At 45.8% G+C, this 16210-nt stretch overlaps 4 protein-coding genes across 4 annotated transcripts; all 4 read right to left on the reverse strand.

Moving 5' to 3' along the window:
* Positions 1–8: 8 nt before the first annotated feature.
* Positions 9–611, reverse strand: BDV38DRAFT_145584 (uncharacterized protein). Its single transcript, XM_032051525.1, has one exon. The coding sequence runs from the start codon at positions 516–518 to the stop codon at positions 174–176; it is 345 nt and encodes a 114-aa protein (XP_031911028.1). The 5' UTR covers positions 519–611; the 3' UTR covers positions 9–173.
* BDV38DRAFT_145586 (uncharacterized protein) lies at positions 612–2372 on the reverse strand. The gene is made up of 3 exons (XM_032051526.1): positions 2221–2372; positions 1756–2148; positions 612–1679 (listed from the first exon to the last, which is right to left on the reverse strand). The coding sequence occupies exons 1-3, from the start codon at positions 2221–2223 to the stop codon at positions 705–707; spliced, it is 1371 nt and encodes a 456-aa protein (XP_031911029.1). The 5' UTR covers positions 2224–2372; the 3' UTR covers positions 612–704.
* Positions 2373–7242: 4870 nt separating this feature from the next.
* BDV38DRAFT_273177 (Hsp70 family protein) lies at positions 7243–9466 on the reverse strand (the record flags this gene model as incomplete). The annotated part of the gene is made up of 4 exons (XM_032057633.1): positions 7243–9032; positions 9108–9173; positions 9235–9358; positions 9440–9466. The coding sequence occupies 4 exons, from the start codon at positions 9464–9466 to the stop codon at positions 7243–7245; spliced, it is 2007 nt and encodes a 668-aa protein (XP_031911030.1).
* A 2431-nt stretch (positions 9467–11897) lies between these two features.
* On the reverse strand, positions 11898–14478 carry BDV38DRAFT_273178 (uncharacterized protein; the record flags this gene model as incomplete). Its single annotated transcript, XM_032057634.1, has 5 exons — positions 11898–11982; positions 12029–13665; positions 14027–14246; positions 14309–14377; positions 14456–14478. 5 exons carry the CDS (start codon positions 14476–14478, stop codon positions 11898–11900), a joined length of 2034 nt encoding a protein of 677 aa, XP_031911031.1.
* Between the last annotated feature and the right edge of the window lie 1732 nt (positions 14479–16210).

Below are 16210 nucleotides of genomic sequence, written 5' to 3' on the forward strand. Positions count from 1 at the left end.
ACCGGTTATGACCGCGAGATGTATGGAGTCTTGAGGTGACGACCGGTGACCTCCATGTAGAGGATGGCTATCTGCTTGTCCTGTAGCGAAAATTTGTTCTATGCGTAAGCAGATCATCGACCGTTCAGGGCACTTGCAGTCATGGGTCATCTTGAGCAGACGGAAGGTGTGTTTTAAGGCATAAACATGATATATTGATTTATTTGTTTGGCAAATATCAAGGGTCTGTTGCAATTATGCAAAAAAGCCATTAGTGGGCTTCGCAATTCCATTAAGTAACATAAAAGAGATGCATAAACGGCATGCAAGATCTCAATGGAGACACGGCAAAGTAAATGCACGCGAGCACCACAACAGGGATTTTTCTTGGTGACCCACAAAGTCACACAGGTCATAGATATAGATCGGTTTATATCGTAGGTATCCACTATGTTAAAGCAAAATTGACACAGGAAACGAACAGACGCAAGTCGACCAGCGCCCCAAAACAGAATGACCAGCAATGATGGAAAAGACATTACATTACTCGAAGAGAATTGAAATATGAAGTAGACAAAGCCACCCAAGAATGCATAGAAGGGTATTCACGCAGCTGCAAAGTAGTCAAAAGCTAAAGCGTGCTCGTAGGAGGCAAATGCAAGTTCTGCGTATTTTTTTATAGCGCAACAGACCGTATTATAGAAAAATAAATAGGATCGATTGTATTATTTTGACTCGGTGGTCTCCTTCGACTCATTTGGTTCCTGATTTCGTTCATCGGGCCGAGCCACCTCAGTTTCATTTGACATGGAGGGCTTTTGCTCCGATGAGGCTCGCGATAGGGCCTCGACTGGGCGAGGGGGGATAGAAACTAAACGCTCCCGGGGCTCATCTTCTGGTTCACGATCAATTATAGAGGATATCGACTGTTTTGTAGAATTATTGAGCTTTCGTGCTTTCGATGGCTCCTCAGGGTGCGGGAAGGGGACCGTCGGTACGGGTAAAGTCCGATCTGCCGCCTCTATCTTCACGGGGTTCTTTCGGCTCTCGTCATCATCCGATGCGGAAGAGTAATCCATCTCCTGTGGGTAACCTTCAGGATCTGTAGGGGCCGAGTCCCCGCGACTTTCTTCGGTCGACGCACGCGGTACCGTCGATACCGGCGGAAGGGGTGCATTAGGGTCATAGACAATCCCGCAAACTTCCAACGCCCTTGATTGGCTACCCAGACTGCGATCTTTATGCTTCTTTGTCAAGTGGCACATGAAACCGTGGAGCGTCACAAAGTCAGCCTTTCCACAGCCGGAAACTGGGCAGGTCAGATACACTAAACTACCATCCGATGGTCGCTTCCACAACGCGCGTCCAGACGGGTCGTGTGCTGCAGGTCGTCCATGACGTTCACCCCAAGCCTCAACATTTTTAATGGTATATTTTTGCTTTCGTCGAATTGTGCCGGCAGTGGGGTCATGAGGCATATGCTGAGGGGGAGGATGAGACGGCGGTGCTTGTACAGGCGGTGGAGGGATGGGACGAGGCTCTGGAGGACTTTGCTGCTTGAAGAACGCAAGGGTGGTAGCTGCATTGGTCTCTGACAAACGACGTGGCGGCGTCGGCCGCAGTGGCGGAGAGTCCATGCTTGCATTATACCCCAATCCCATAGATTCTCGCTTCAGTCGTTTCCGTTGCCTACGAAGTTCCTATTGTGCGGGCAATTCCCCATGTCAGACTTATATCTAGCGGGTGCTCGAGTTAATCATAAAGTATATAGCATACCTCTTCTTCGGCTTCGGCACTCTCAGTCATCCTACGAAATTCTTCGTCTTCCCGCTTTCGAATAGCAAGAAGGTGGCTACGAGCGGCCATACGAGCTGCTTCTTCATGTTCCAATTGCCTCAAGCGAGCATCAATCTGATCTATATGAGAAGGAGGATGAGGAGCCGGGCCCGGTGGGCCCGCTTCTTGCATAGGATGAGGTGGAGGAAAAGGACGGAAATGAGAATGATTTGGCATCATTTGCTCGGGATGCACTGGTTGGCTCGGATTCATTGCGATTGGGTGGAAACGTGGCAGGCTCATGTTGACATGGTGGTGCCCGGGGGCACTGCCGTTAATACCATTTTCGTGAACGGGTGCCACAGGCGGTGCAGCAACTGTCATGATGGACAACTGAAGAAGCAACCAAGGTTAGCGAAATGACTTTTTTTTTTTTTACTTTATCTTTTGTCCGGGAGTATGCACCATGTAAGTAGAGTTGGTGGTGAAGCGGATGGAACTCAAAAGGTGAATAAACAGTGAACGATGCAAGAAAAGGATTATAAATAAAAAGTAAAATATGATGAAACAAAATATCTAAAGCAGGGGAGAATGGAACAGAAGGAGTCAAAGCCAGAAAGGACGAAAAAAAAAAAAAAAAAAGTCCAGCAGTGACAGAATGTAGGGTGCGGAAGGGTTGAATATAAGAGGGCTAAGAATGATAGATAAGAGGGCAGAGAAGAAAGTCAATGCTAGTATCAGAGGAGTATGGGCGATAGAGTAGGGATTTGACAAGGAAACCCCGAAGTACTCGAATAAGAATCAAGACTTACACTTGCAGCAATAGAATGTCGAACAAAGTAAAAGAAAGTACTTCCCCAAGAACAGGAAGAAGAAAAACAAACCGCTAGCGCGCTGCACTCTGCCCGTTTTTTCCCCCTCAAGAAAAGTACAGTGACCAGGAAATTTCCCGTGGACCCTTTCGGTGATGGTTTTGTCACCCAGTCAAAGTTGAAGAAGTGGTAACGGTCAAGCAAGGGATTCAACGGATTGGAAGTCAAGACCGCCGATGATAAATAGGCGGTAATGCTAATTGATGATGGTAAAAGTTTATCTGGTTTTATTTTTCGTCTGTTTTTCCTCTAAACTTTTTTTGAGAAATGAAAAAAAAAAAAAAAAAAAAAAAAAAAAAAAAAAAAAAAAAAAGGTTGAGTAAAAAAAATAATAAAATGGTTAGAAAAAAAAAAGGTAAGAGGCTAAAGGAAAAAAAAAAAGAGAGAGCGAGGGAAAGAGAAAGGAAGAAATCAATAATAATGGTGACTTCAATTGGGACAGCTCTAGTTCACTAAACTAACTTAGTATACTAGTAGTTTTGAACCCCATTTTGACTTTTGCGGTCAGTTCCAAACAAACAAGTCCATGGATCGAGTTTGAGCTCCAAGTATCAGATGTAGTAATAATTGTCAATTTACATCACCAGCCTTACATGGGCCCAGGGGGAGGGTAGCACAAGAAATGAAGATTCATTACAATAATTATATTCTTCAGTGCTTCAGCACCTGGATATCGACAAATAGCTTCAGGTGTTTGTAAGGATTCTTACTTCTGCTCATAATAAAAAAAAAAATCATTTTCCTAGATGGATATTTTCTTCTTCCATTTTTTTCTTCCATTTTTCCTTCCATTTTTTCCATTTTTTCCATTTTTTCTCAAGCCCTCCCTTTCTGATCATGATTACATTGAATTAATTACCTGGGTATTACCAAGTGTTTTGCCCCCCCAATCATCCAATGTGCTGTGTTCTGTTGGACCCCCTCCTAATAAATACCCACTACTGTCACACTAGTGACAAACACAATCAACTCATTGATGTATAGTTTTTTTAATTTATCACCCCCAGTCCAGGATCTGAGATGTACTACTATGTACAGAAACATAGGGTACAAGACGCGCGACACCGACCCAAAGAAAGAAAAGGATTTAGAAAACAATTAAATAAAATATTAAAAAAAGGACAAACCCACCCTAGCCACACACACATAAATCGGTTTCGATTCGATCCAATGCAGAAACAATACGGAGTAACGGTGCCCAAATCCACATATCAAAATTCCATTGATCTCCTGGAAACGGGAGAATCCCACTGACGAATTCGTAAACCAAACTTCGAGGCGTTCTTCTCTTTCCACATGAACAGAGGGAGAATACAGGAAAACCTAGACGGGCAACAATTTTTTCTAACATGTTATTTTATTTTTAGCTGAGACGGGCCAATCAGGGCGCAATGATCTACTACCTATATGTAACATGGTTAAATGAGGAGGGATGTGGAAGATCATGGAAAATTAGTGGATTGTGTAATGCGTGATCACCAGTGAATTTCCATTAGTTAGTATTGGTCACCTACTACCAAATAGTACTAGTAGTAGTCGTAACTCCTGGATTGTCCTGCCACAAAATATCTAATACTCCAGATGAAACCTCCTGAGGGTGGGTTTTGGGGGAAAGGGCGGAAATGTGGCAACAATTTCCCTGCCTGGAAAAAAAGGAACTCCGAGAGAAAAAGAAAAGGTCACGGGAAGGAGGGAAAACAAGTTACCTGTTCCTTAAGGGATGAAAAGGCCCATCTGGTAATGAGTATTAACTAAGTGGGGAAGACCCAGAAAAGTCCAACTGGAGATTCAGACTCCGTATGGAGCAAGAGAAAAGTGATCAGCAAATCAGGGCGAGCCAGGATGAGCGACCAGACACAAGAGAAAGTGAGTCTTCCTACGGAGTCGTCTTATTCATGGGTCACGAACCAAAGATTCATCATTGCAATCCTTGGATTCAGGAAATGACAGTTATTTTTAATTTGATTGAGATGTGATCATTGTAAGAATCTGGGTCAGGTACAGTCCCGTCGTCTCATCTGTTTTCTTTGGTTAGAGTGTGGGTGATCGATCCTTTTTGCTTTCTGAAGAGTATCTCCTCCTCCCCTCAGTTTCCCCCTCCAGATCGAAAATAACAAGAAAAAGAGTAGACAATTAACCCACTTATCCCTTCCCTCTACTCCGTATCTGTAACAAGTCTTTCAATCCTTGACAGGAGCTCCTAACTGCAGTTGTGTCCAACGTTGATTTGTTTCTCTACTGCAAGTCTCTCAGTGGAGCCCTGTGTAATGCCGGATGGGAGGGTACAGCTAAAGAACATACATCATCAGCAGTAGCATTGTAGTTGTTGTCGTCGTCTCCTCTCCCACCTCCTCCTCCTCCTCCTCCTCCTCCTCCTCCTCCACCACCACCAACATTCATAATATGCATTATTATAGGGAACAAAAGTCATCGATTGGCCACATTTCAACCCTTGATAGTAATGACCTAACACTAACCAACCTATAACATGCTCTCATTATAATAGCGCCGCTGGGATAGTTATCAGCCTACCCCATATTTGGGGAGCAACTTGTCCATACACCACAGGTGGTTCTGGCCAGCTTATTCAACCATTGAACTATATTAGCATAGTTTATCCAGAGTATAAACAAGTGGTTTGATAAGTCCAAAAAGTATTGTCAATCCTGCATATCTTTCTCCACAATGTGTATCACAATCCACACATACACATACACACACACTGCAGTTGTGTCAAGCCCACACACCCCCCTTTTAACATTCCAATAAGATAATTCTTTCCCTCCGTTGGGTTTATTATTTTTATTTTTATTTTTTTTTAACCAAACCCGGGAGAGTGTGTCCTCCCTCCTAACCTCCCCCCCAATCTCCCCCAATCCCCTCTCTGCTCTTTCTCTTCCTACTTGAGGATACGAGTGAAGAAGAGTAAAAGAAAAAAAAAAGAGGACAATGACAATAATAAATAAAACAAAACAAAACAAGCCCTGTAAAGTTGTAACACCCAAACTTCCAAGCTGTTTACATATTATGGATTAATAAAAGTGTTGAATTCCAAGGCAGAGATCGATATAGACCCTCTCGCGATGCAAGGAATTCCACTACTATTGGAACATACCCGCCAACAACGGGGTACCTTTGTTTTCTCGCTTTTCTTTCTTGTTTCTGCCGTTTTTCACCATTCTATCGGTGAGAGCTTCAAATCTTCCTTTCATCCTCGGCTTCCCCAACAACCTTATGATCATATCTTAATCATATCAAAAACAAAAAAAAAAAATGGCATGTTAATTACTTAACCTACTTTGACTCACCTTCTTCATAAGTCGCCAAGTCCAAAGCCCAATAAGCAAACTAAAAAGTAATTAATAAAAAATGGAACCCACCACCAACTAACTCACTAACTAAACAAACCAACTAATCAAGAAAAGAGAAATCATTCTAAGCTAACTTAACAGTGGAATGGCGGGCTTTAGCAACAGAATGGTGTGTCTTGCCTTAGCATTGAAAATCGGATTCTGATTCGTTACCCACCGGACTAAAATACTGATTTTAATTAATTTAGAATGGTTCTGCGATCATCAGCCAAAACTAGTGAACAGCTGGCAAAGGACAACACGAAATGTGTGTGTCTGTCCCAAAGGTTGGGTCCAATCTGCTTCAGCTCGAGTTTAGTTCGAGGAAACTATACCGCTTGGGTTAGTTAGTCTAGGGTTTTTCTTGTTTTCGTTTTGTTTCCTTTTTTTTTCTTTAAGTTTTTGCAGATATTACTCGTAGTTCTACTTGTGCTGGTCGAATATATGTGCTCTGTACATGATTTTCTGTACGATGCACATGCATGTATGTAAAGACAGTTGGCTAGCATGGTGTGTAGAATTTCTTGGTTAAGAGAAACAAGGAAACCAGAGGATTACCAACCCCCGAATGCAGATAGTAATATGTACTAAGAAAAGCAAAATGAATGAGAAAATAGCGGCGACATTGGTCATCATCTAGGATACACTACTCCGTTGAACGCGCGCACCCCTCGGCCCACTTGGGAGAATTCTGAACGTTTCCAGAATGCAAACGGGGCAGGGAATTTATGGGCTACGACTAGGTGTTTCGAACACAAGCTATCCAGCTCAGGCACGTTTGGTTTCATGGTAAGAAACGCTGCCTACTCAAGATCTGTAAAGAGATCAAAAGGAAAAAAAGTCAAGTTCGTTGAATCGAGAGGAGAATTTCCTATTCTATTAACACATGCTCCGGATAAACCCTTTTTTCGTGGTCCCCAGCCGTTAAATGTCATTAAAGTTACAAGTGTAGACAATCCTTGAATCCGTCAAGGATTGACTCCCAACAAACAGAAGAAGAAACGTTTCAAGTATGCTCATCCGACCCAAAAAGGTATGAAGGCAACCGGTTCCAGTACAAACGAGCATAAAACAACAAACACCCATACACCGAGCAGAGGGCATAGAAATCAAAACTATTGGTATGTATACATATCATATGCGTGTTAAAACAACGGTGAAGAGAGAAATCTCTAGACGAGACGAGAAGGAGGATATAGGAGAGATACAGGGAATCGATCAACCATGAACCTTTTCAGGAACAGGGGCAATCAGTGGTGGTACATTTAGGCCTTGTTCTCGCCCTGGTTGGCCTCGCCAGCCTGAGACTGCTGCTGCTGCTCGGCGTTGGCCTTGTGCATCTTGTCGAAGAGGGTCAAGCTGGCATTCTGGAGCTCATCGGTCTTCTGCTTAAGCTCCTCAGCAGTGGCGGTGCCCTCGCCGGACTGGTTCTTGACAACGAACTCACGGAGAGCAGAGATCTTCTCACGGATCTGCTCAGCCTCAGCCTTGTCAAGGCGGTCCTCGAACTCCTTGAGAGCCTTCTCAGTGTCGTTCAGGACGCTGTCGGCACGGTTGGCAGCCTCAATTGCAGACTTGCGCTCCTTGTCCTGAGCACCATACTTCTCAGCATCCTCAACCATGGACTGGATCTCAGAGTCAGAGAGACCGGAGCCAGAGGCAATGGTGATGGACTGGTCCTTGTTGGTGGACTTGTCCTTAGCGTGGACGTGGACGATGCTGTCAGCATCAATGTCGAAGGTGACCTCAATCTGAGGAACACCACGGTGGGCAGGGGGGATACCAACAAGCTGGAAGTTTCCGAGCAGCTTGTTGTCCTTGACGAGCTCACGCTCACCCTGGAAGACCTTGATCTCGACGGCGGTCTGGTAGTCGGCAGCGGTAGAGAAAGTCTGGGACTTCTTGGTGGGGATAGTGGTGTTACGGTTGATCAGACGGGTGAAGACACCACCGAGGGTCTCGATACCGAGAGAGAGGGGGGTGACATCAAGGAGAAGGACGTCGGTGACCTCACCAGCAAGGACAGCACCCTGGATAGCGGCACCAATGGCAACAGCCTCATCAGGGTTGACAGACTTGGCGGGCTCACGGCCGAAGATGGACTTGACGGACTCGGTGACCTTGGGCATACGGGTCATACCACCAACAAGGATGACGTCCTGGATCTCGCTGGCCTGGAGGTTGGCATCCTTCAGAGCCTTGCGGACGGGCTCAACAGTGCGGCTGATGAGGGGGTCAACGAGAGACTCGAGGTTGGAACGAGTCATCTTGAGGTTGATGTGCTTAGCACCGCTGGCATCAGCAGTGATGAAAGGAAGGTTGATCTCAGTCTGGAGAGAAGAGGAAAGTTCGATCTTAGCCTTCTCAGCAGCCTCACGGATACGCTGGATAGCCATGCGGTCGCCGGAGAGGTCGAGGCCAGACTCCTTCTTGAACTCCTGGACGATGTGGCGAACAAGGTTGATATCGAAGTCCTCACCACCGAGGTGAGTGTCACCGTTGGTAGACTTGACCTCGAAGACACCCTTCTGGATCTCCAGAACGGAGATATCGAAGGTACCACCACCAAGATCGTAGACAGCGACGACACGGTCAGCCTCCTTCTCCAGACCATAGGCAAGGGCAGCAGCAGTAGGCTCGTTGACGACACGGAGGACGTTGAGACCAGCGATCTGACCGGCATCCTTAGTAGCCTGACGCTGGGAGTCGTTGAAGTAGGCAGGAACAGTGACGACGGCGTTCTTAACGGGCTTGCTGAGGTAGTTCTCGGCAGTCTCCTTCATCTTGTTGAGGACGAAACCACCAATCTGAGAAGGGGAGTACTTCTGGCCACGAGCCTCAACCCAGGCATCGCCGTTGTCGTGCTGAACGATCTTGTAAGGAACCTCCTTGATGTCACGCTGAACCTCAGCATCGGTGAACTTGCGACCGATGAGACGCTTGGTGGCGAAAAGAGTGTTCTCGGGGTTGACAACAGCCTGACGCTTGGCAGCGATACCAACGAGACGCTCGCCATCTTGAGCGAAACCGACAACGGAAGGAGTTGTGCGGGCACCTTTTGATTGCACGTTAGCCGCAGAGCTCACCAATCATATGCCGAGCTCCCTACGACGAAAAATTTTTCACGTACCTTCAGCGTTCTCAATGATTTTGGGGGTCTTTCCCTCCATGACAGCGACAGCAGAGTTGGTGGTACCTAAAGATATTCATTAGAAGCTTGTTTTGATGAATTGGTTTTTTTTTTGGAGCAAACATACCCAAGTCAATACCGATGACCTGGCCCTTCACCTTCTCCTCACCACCCTCCGTCGAGTTCCATCTCCGGAAGGATGTGCTGGGGACTCTGAGACCGGCGGCGCGGGTGAAAGCAGTGCGCGGGAGCTGTTACATGCAAAAGTCAAGTCAGTTTTTGTCTCCAATGCAATTAGGCGAAGGTCTATTTGTTGGGAAGAAAATACATACCGCGCGAGTGATACGCGATGGCAACATTGTGATTGGGAATTAAAGAAAGATAAATAATACACAAATTAAAAGAAAATATAAAAAACTCCAATCGACTCAATCGAAGGGAGAGATGAGATGTAGATGAGAGAGAAAAAGGTAGGTTGAGAGGGTGAGGAGTGATTAAAAGGAGATGATGGTTTTCAGGTCTTTTCCGGGGGAGAGGGAAACATAAAAAGAAGGGAGACCGGCAGTAGTAAAAATTGTCACGGAGAGCTTCGGCCCGTCGTCGAAGTTGGTAGAATCACAGCAACGTAGCTGGCCACCAATGAGTAACCGGGCTGCCTTTTGACCGCCTGGGTAACCGAGCCAATCGGCTTCGCCACCCACTAGAGCTGTGTTTCCCGCCGGAGAGAGTCCCATTCCTACGAGTGACACTACGGAGTTAGTAGGAAGACTCCGTAATGGATAGCTGAGGTGTGGAGGCTTTTGTCCGAGTCAATATGGATCTTTTGATCCCATATCCTAGACCGTTTAACGGATCATTCATGGTTTAGTCTTGATTCGTGAACTGTACAAGATGATCTGTACAACTATAGGATCAATTGCTAATATGGTGGAGCTTTATTTTTCTTCCTTTTGCTGCCAATGTACGGAGTAGGTACTAGTATGGAAGGGAGAAGACCCCTACGCATAACACACGTAGAATAGAGAATGGACCAGTGTCAAAAACCAATTGTTTCGTTTCATCTGATTAAATCTCTTTCTCAACTAACCTAGAACGTGTGCTTGCCATTATCTCAATTTTTCGAATGGAGCTATCATGTACTCTGTATGGAGTAGTGTGGCGACATATTGGTACTGTACATTGGCCACCCGGTATGTACATACCAAAGAAGCCAAGCCGAGGAAATTTCCTTTTATTTTATTTTCTGTTTCCTTGCCTTTCAGTCTATTTTCTTTGTTTTCCTTTTTACCATTCTCCATTTGGAGTAACGCCGCAATGCCAGGTTGCTTTTTCTTTAGAAAAGTTCTTTGACCAAGAATAGTAAAAAAATTCTATGCTCCTATATCTTATCTACCCGTCCATGTTGATGCATCGTACATAAACGCTAGCTGTTTCTAGAAGTATCTCAACAATCCCCGGGCCCAACACTTATGTCATTATGAACTTGCCGAATACACACTGCCTATCATCTAGGTGGTAAGTTTCGTTAATGAAGGTTCGGGTTCGCTTTAATTGAATAGAATCGAGCGGTCTCCTATAGGTGTCGGGACGCTGTCGAGTATATAGAGAAACTCAACACAGGCATATATATATAATCGAGAACAACAAAGCTTTTATTCAAACCCAGGGGAACCAGGAAGTAGATACACCCATGCAGTTTTTGAACGAGCCCTGTATCCCCCCTTGTTTACACTGTATAAACGCAAGAAGTAACAAAAGGAAGGTTCTAACGTATAGCGCTGCATTTTTTTAAACAACATTATCCTATACCTAAACATATGAGGACCCGAGGGGGGAAAAAGTCTACAGACTGTACTTCTAACCGCAAGGAATCAATGATGTTTCTTATCTCAATGAAATCAAGGCCACCTCCAGGCCTAGATCATAACTTCCAGAAAAGGCCCATATGGAACTATATGTGGAATACCCCAGACTGTGGCGACGAGCGTGTGATCTATGTACAACTAGTACTATCGTATGGCTAACCTTGGCTTGCCTCAGGACTAGTGGCTAGGATCCATGCAGGTAAGAACCCTAATCTGAAGCTACTGAGATTGTGCGTGGTTTCTCCCTAGTAGCACTTCCTATTGATGGAACAGTGCCCTGATATAGTGTGTTTAGCTTTGCACGCAAAAAGTACATATAATATTTCCAGCCATTGCTTCTTCGTATACATCCAAATTAAAAGGTCTACTGCCCGCTTTACAATCAGAGGTCATGTTGTTTTTCAATCATTCTGACCCATTTTTACATAGCACTGATCCAGAAATACAGGGAAACTTTTCACGTACTACTATAACCATCCTTGCATATACTGCGACCCATTTCCTTTCCCCAACGCCTGGAAGCCAATGCAACGAGACAATTGAATCAACTATGCACAAACGGACGCCTTTAAAGATGACGAGTAGTGTGAATCCTTAACCGAGTCAGAGAAGGAAACAAACTTGGCGAGGAAAGGAAAGAGAGAAGCGAATGTGAAAATAGATGGTATCTCCAAGATATGATGATGCGGGAGATCGCATATCAAGCCCAAACTCGAAAACAGAGGATATGACAATAAGTTGCAACACCAACACCGTCAATCATATCCTTCTGCGACTGTCGCCATGATAAGGAACGCGAAGGAATCAGAATCCTTTCTCAGAAAGGGTACCGGGCCATATTATTTCAACATTAAGCAGCGCCAAATATAAAAATGAAAAAGTCACAGCTCAGCTGTGAAACAAAACCTTGAAACAGAGTGATGATCTAGCGGTAATTGACAACGGGGAATGTTTTTCGGTCTGCAATGTTAATCTGGTATTCGAATATACCATCGACAGTCGCGACGTACCTATGCAAGTTAGCTTTGTCATCGTTAATGTACGCTGGGTACCTACAATGTTCTGCCGTCTGCACCCCACCCAATTCCAGCAGCACTCCCTGGCCCTTGATCTCTTTGTCCAACTCCCAAACTGCGGTCTGGAAGCTCGTTTAAGATACTCCTAATCCAGCGAGGAGAGCGGGCGTTGTCGATGCCTAATACCTGCTGTCGATAGCGTGGGTGGTTTCGACTATGTGTTTCGTTGACGACCTGTCTTTGTCGTCGAAGGCGCTCTGCCGCCACGTTGGTTCTCAGTTCCGTGTTCGATACACGTAAAGGTTCGTGTCGGGTACTAGCCAGGTTGTCCTGTCTTTCAGTATGCCTGTGCCCGGAACGGGATCGCTGATGGTCCCGTGGCCGTGGTATCGAGTCTACAGGGGCTGCGGAATAGTCAAAGGTGGCGGACGGGCGCCCTAAAGTCCCATAATTCCGACTTCCTACACCCGTTTCGTTACCACTAGAACTACTCTGATCACTCGACGAGTCGGCAGCACGCTGACGAGTGTCAGATACGATCGATTGTATCTCGGAGGGCGAAGCAGTCCAACTGAGTGTAATGCTTGGTTGTGTTTCTATGTTTGAGCTGCCCGCCTCCGGAGTTCTATTGCGTGTTTCAGAGTTGCCTTGGGATAGGATAACAGAAGCTTGGCGTCTAGCATTGTGTCTGCGCTCGCTGGTGCCTGGCTGCGCTGAGGTGCCATCTCGCGAAGTGTCCTGGAGCGAATCTCCATGGCGAAGGGGCGAAGTGGGACGAGAAGTGCGATTGGACACATCTGTGGAACCTTGGAATCGCAAGCGTGGTGCAGGATGTGGATGAGCACTAGCCCTGGCTCGTCTCTCCGTTAAACCCTCTTCGAGCCTTGAGGTCCACCGAGCTGTGTTCAGAAACTCTACGATCAACCTCTCCCTGTCGGTGAGATCCTGTAACAGAGCATCACGCAACGGCGGATTGTCGGACGTCTCCCCAGCTAACTCATTTGGCGGGGTGTTAATCGATCCCAGAGCGGTCCGCTGTCCTGCATCTGCGCCAGATACTGGGCTAAATCGACCATCAATCTCAAGTTCCAAGCCCACCGAATCGTCCAATAATGGGTCAGTACGAACTTCCTCTACCTCGGGATCATCGTTGTCCAAATGGATGATCTGCCTACGCAGAAAACCCTGGCGAACATCTGCAATTCCAGCCCGACCCTTGTCTTCAAGCCACACCAGAAGGTCCCAAGGTTCGGGCGCAAAAGCCATACAACGCACAGCACCGCCATTGCAACAAAGCCTTGAAGAATTGAAATGACATATTATTGAACTCTTCTCATCTGGTTCGTGGGTAATATCCCGAAGCGTTTTAACGTCAAACACGGTAATAACCCCGGATTGAGACCCAATGGCGCACAGTCGACTAAACTGGGAGAATGCAATAGCAAAGCAGCACCCATCGTCGATCCGAGTGCCGATATCCATCTCAATGGAGCGGAGAGGGTCCCAGTTCCAGCCAGTAAGCTTTTCGCCACTTTCTGTCAGGACGGTTGTATCGAAATCCCGGGTGATATCATAGAAATACGCGCGGGTTTCATCACCAACAGCAGCCAGGATGGTGGAGTCTGGAGAGACGATCGCATAATTCATGCATGCTGGGTGATTGAGGACCTTGAGAACCTTCGACCGGGTCAGAGAATAAACGGTGACCGACCTATCATTATTACTGGCAGGATTCATCAGCACGACAGTGGTTTGACAGTAGGATGTGACCGCAATACCTGAGAATGATAATGTCTTCATCCGCTAAGCCTTTTCCATCGCCAGGTAGCCGGTGGATGGTCACGGAGTTAACGATCTCGCCACCAAATTTATGCAGCTGGACATCCGGCAGTTGCCTTTGGTCGGCATCCTGTGCTGAATCCGGTTGGTCGCCAGAAAGCCAGGATTGGGAGATTCTTGTAGGCGCGCCAAGATCAATCGGCAAGGCACTGTCAATATCTGAAGGTTGAGAAGTTGATGTGTCCTCTCGTACACGCACTCCCCTTTCGGAGATCTTGATAAAAGCACATTCACCGTTCTCATTACCTCCAACGGCGATCCAACCGTAGCCCGCGGCAAGACATCTGGGTTCAAACGGGATAACAGCTAGGGTCTCTCGTTTTTGCGATGATATGTGAATTGAATATATGACTCTGTCGACGACAACGTAAATCCTATCAGGGTCGGCGGTGCTGATATAATTGTGAAGTTGTGGATGGCTAGTTGATTGTTAATTCAAACTAAGCGTGCGACCATGTTGCGCTAAGTTTAGGATACTGACAAAATTGGGATTTTGAAGGGAAAGAAGCGTCGCTTTTTCGGAAGGATTAGAGACTCGGTCGAATGGTACCTAGAATAGCAGGGAAGCGCGTTAGTTGAGGCGGAACGTAGGTATACATCATTACTCGTTGCATGGGGTAAGACCAACGTAAGAGCAGAATCCGTAGTCATGGTTAGAGATCGAGGCTAGACTAAGGTGACATCGTTGGATATATCGATTCCCATTAGGTAGCAGCGTTGCGAGAATGACGGAGGGCGCAATCAAGACGAACCACAGGGAAGGTGGATGCAGTAGAGCTGAAAGGGATAAGGCTGCTGAGTCGTCAACGTGGAGGTAGAGGAGTGGTACAAACGCAATCGGAGAAAGGTTTGGCGAGTTATTGCTGTGAGAATGTTTAAAACGTTGGGTAGGAAGCGATAGCTCGATGTAGTTAAGCTTGAGCTCTCAGCCCAAGTAAAGTAAGAGATCACCGCTCTTACTTGACAACCTTGTCCTTCAGTGTGATCATGACTTTCGGCGGGAGTCATGGGCGGATGACGTAAGACTTGACACAGGACTTTTGGTGGTCGATCCGGGGAATGCGGTCGAGAGCAGCAATTGGGGTCGAGTCCGGACTCGGACTCCAAGCATTCCCCTTCTAGGAACAATTTTTTTTTATATCTTCAAATTATTTAGTCCGATTTTAATTTCGACGCATGCGGTAGTGGAGGTCTTTTTCTTTTTCTTTTTCTTTTCGTTGTCTTCTTATCTTCTTTTCTATCTTACTAGGTTAGATAAAAGGACAGCACAAGAATAACTACTAGCACTAAACTTATATAACCTTTCTTTGAATTGCGAAGTATGGAATAACATTGACCGCGCATGATCAATTACCTAAATCTACTAGTAGTAACTAGCTAGGTGTCGTTGCCTCGGGTTGCTCTACCATGACCCTACGCCCGTTGAAATGTATCTTGGAATTATACTAAAACACGTGCTGGTTGATTCAGAGTATTCTTAGTGGATTTGCTACTATTTCGTCTAGTTAATTCTGCTGTTAGCGGTTTTGCTCTTCCTATGTACACCACTTAGCTGCTTAATCACGCTCTGTCAAATTGTTAAGATGATCTTGAGATCTCATTCATGCTTAATAAGCTCGCCGATGCGGACTTGAGTAGTCGTTACTCCGTATATCTCATTCTGCCAAATGGAGCTGATTTCCCATACTTTCTAGCTTTTCAACGTCCGCTGATATGGGTGTAACAGGGCTAGGGACGGGTATAAACAATGCTATTATTTTAGCTACTGTTTAGGTAGCACTTCTGGTCGAATACATGCCGTATTACCATGTATTTCAAGGCAATATTCTAGCTAGAAAGGATACATCTTTCTAGAATATCAGGGTACGACGTTACTGGGTAGCCAACTTGTTCAAAAATTGGAAAAATCCTTAACTATGAAATTGCATAGCAGAGGTGGGCAGTATAACCCACTGAGGCCGACCTACAGTACCCCACTTTGGAAGGGGAAGAGAAAAAAAGATCTAAAATTGAACAAGAAGAAATTGCCAGCAAATACTAACGAGGGTAGTAGGGGCTTTGTAACCATTGTATACTAAATATATCTACCAGATCGAGATATAGTCCGAAGGTCGACATGAATTTGGCCTAAAATCCATTTATGTCCCCACACGACGTCAGCGTTTTTGTGTTCCGCCGCTAAACACCGCCAACGAATGAAGTACCTTTCTTTCTTCCCACCTCAACCTGTGAATGTTGGCTACCTTTAGCCAACTAACTGCTTCTGGGACATTCTCGGTGAATTTCGCAGGCACGGGTGACAGTACGTTGCTTCTCTACGACAGCAGTTAGTTACAACGGTTTTGTGACTAACGTAATATTTGAACCTTTGTTCGAATCGATA

This window comes from Aspergillus pseudotamarii, assembly GCF_009193445.1.
Source record: "Aspergillus pseudotamarii strain CBS 117625 unplaced genomic scaffold BDV38scaffold_48, whole genome shotgun sequence".
In the NCBI taxonomy this organism is placed as follows: Eukaryota; Fungi; Ascomycota; class Eurotiomycetes; order Eurotiales; family Aspergillaceae; genus Aspergillus; species Aspergillus pseudotamarii.

Coding starts and splice junctions, on each gene's coding strand:
- BDV38DRAFT_145584 (XM_032051525.1), bottom strand. CDS start 518: ATGTCTTTTCCATCATTGCTGGTCATTCTGTTTTGGGGCGCTGGTCGA.
- BDV38DRAFT_145586 (XM_032051526.1), bottom strand. Junction 1,680..1,755: donor GTGCCGAAGCCGAAGAAGAG/GTATGCTATATA, acceptor CCCGCACAATAG/GAACTTCGTAGGCAACGGAA.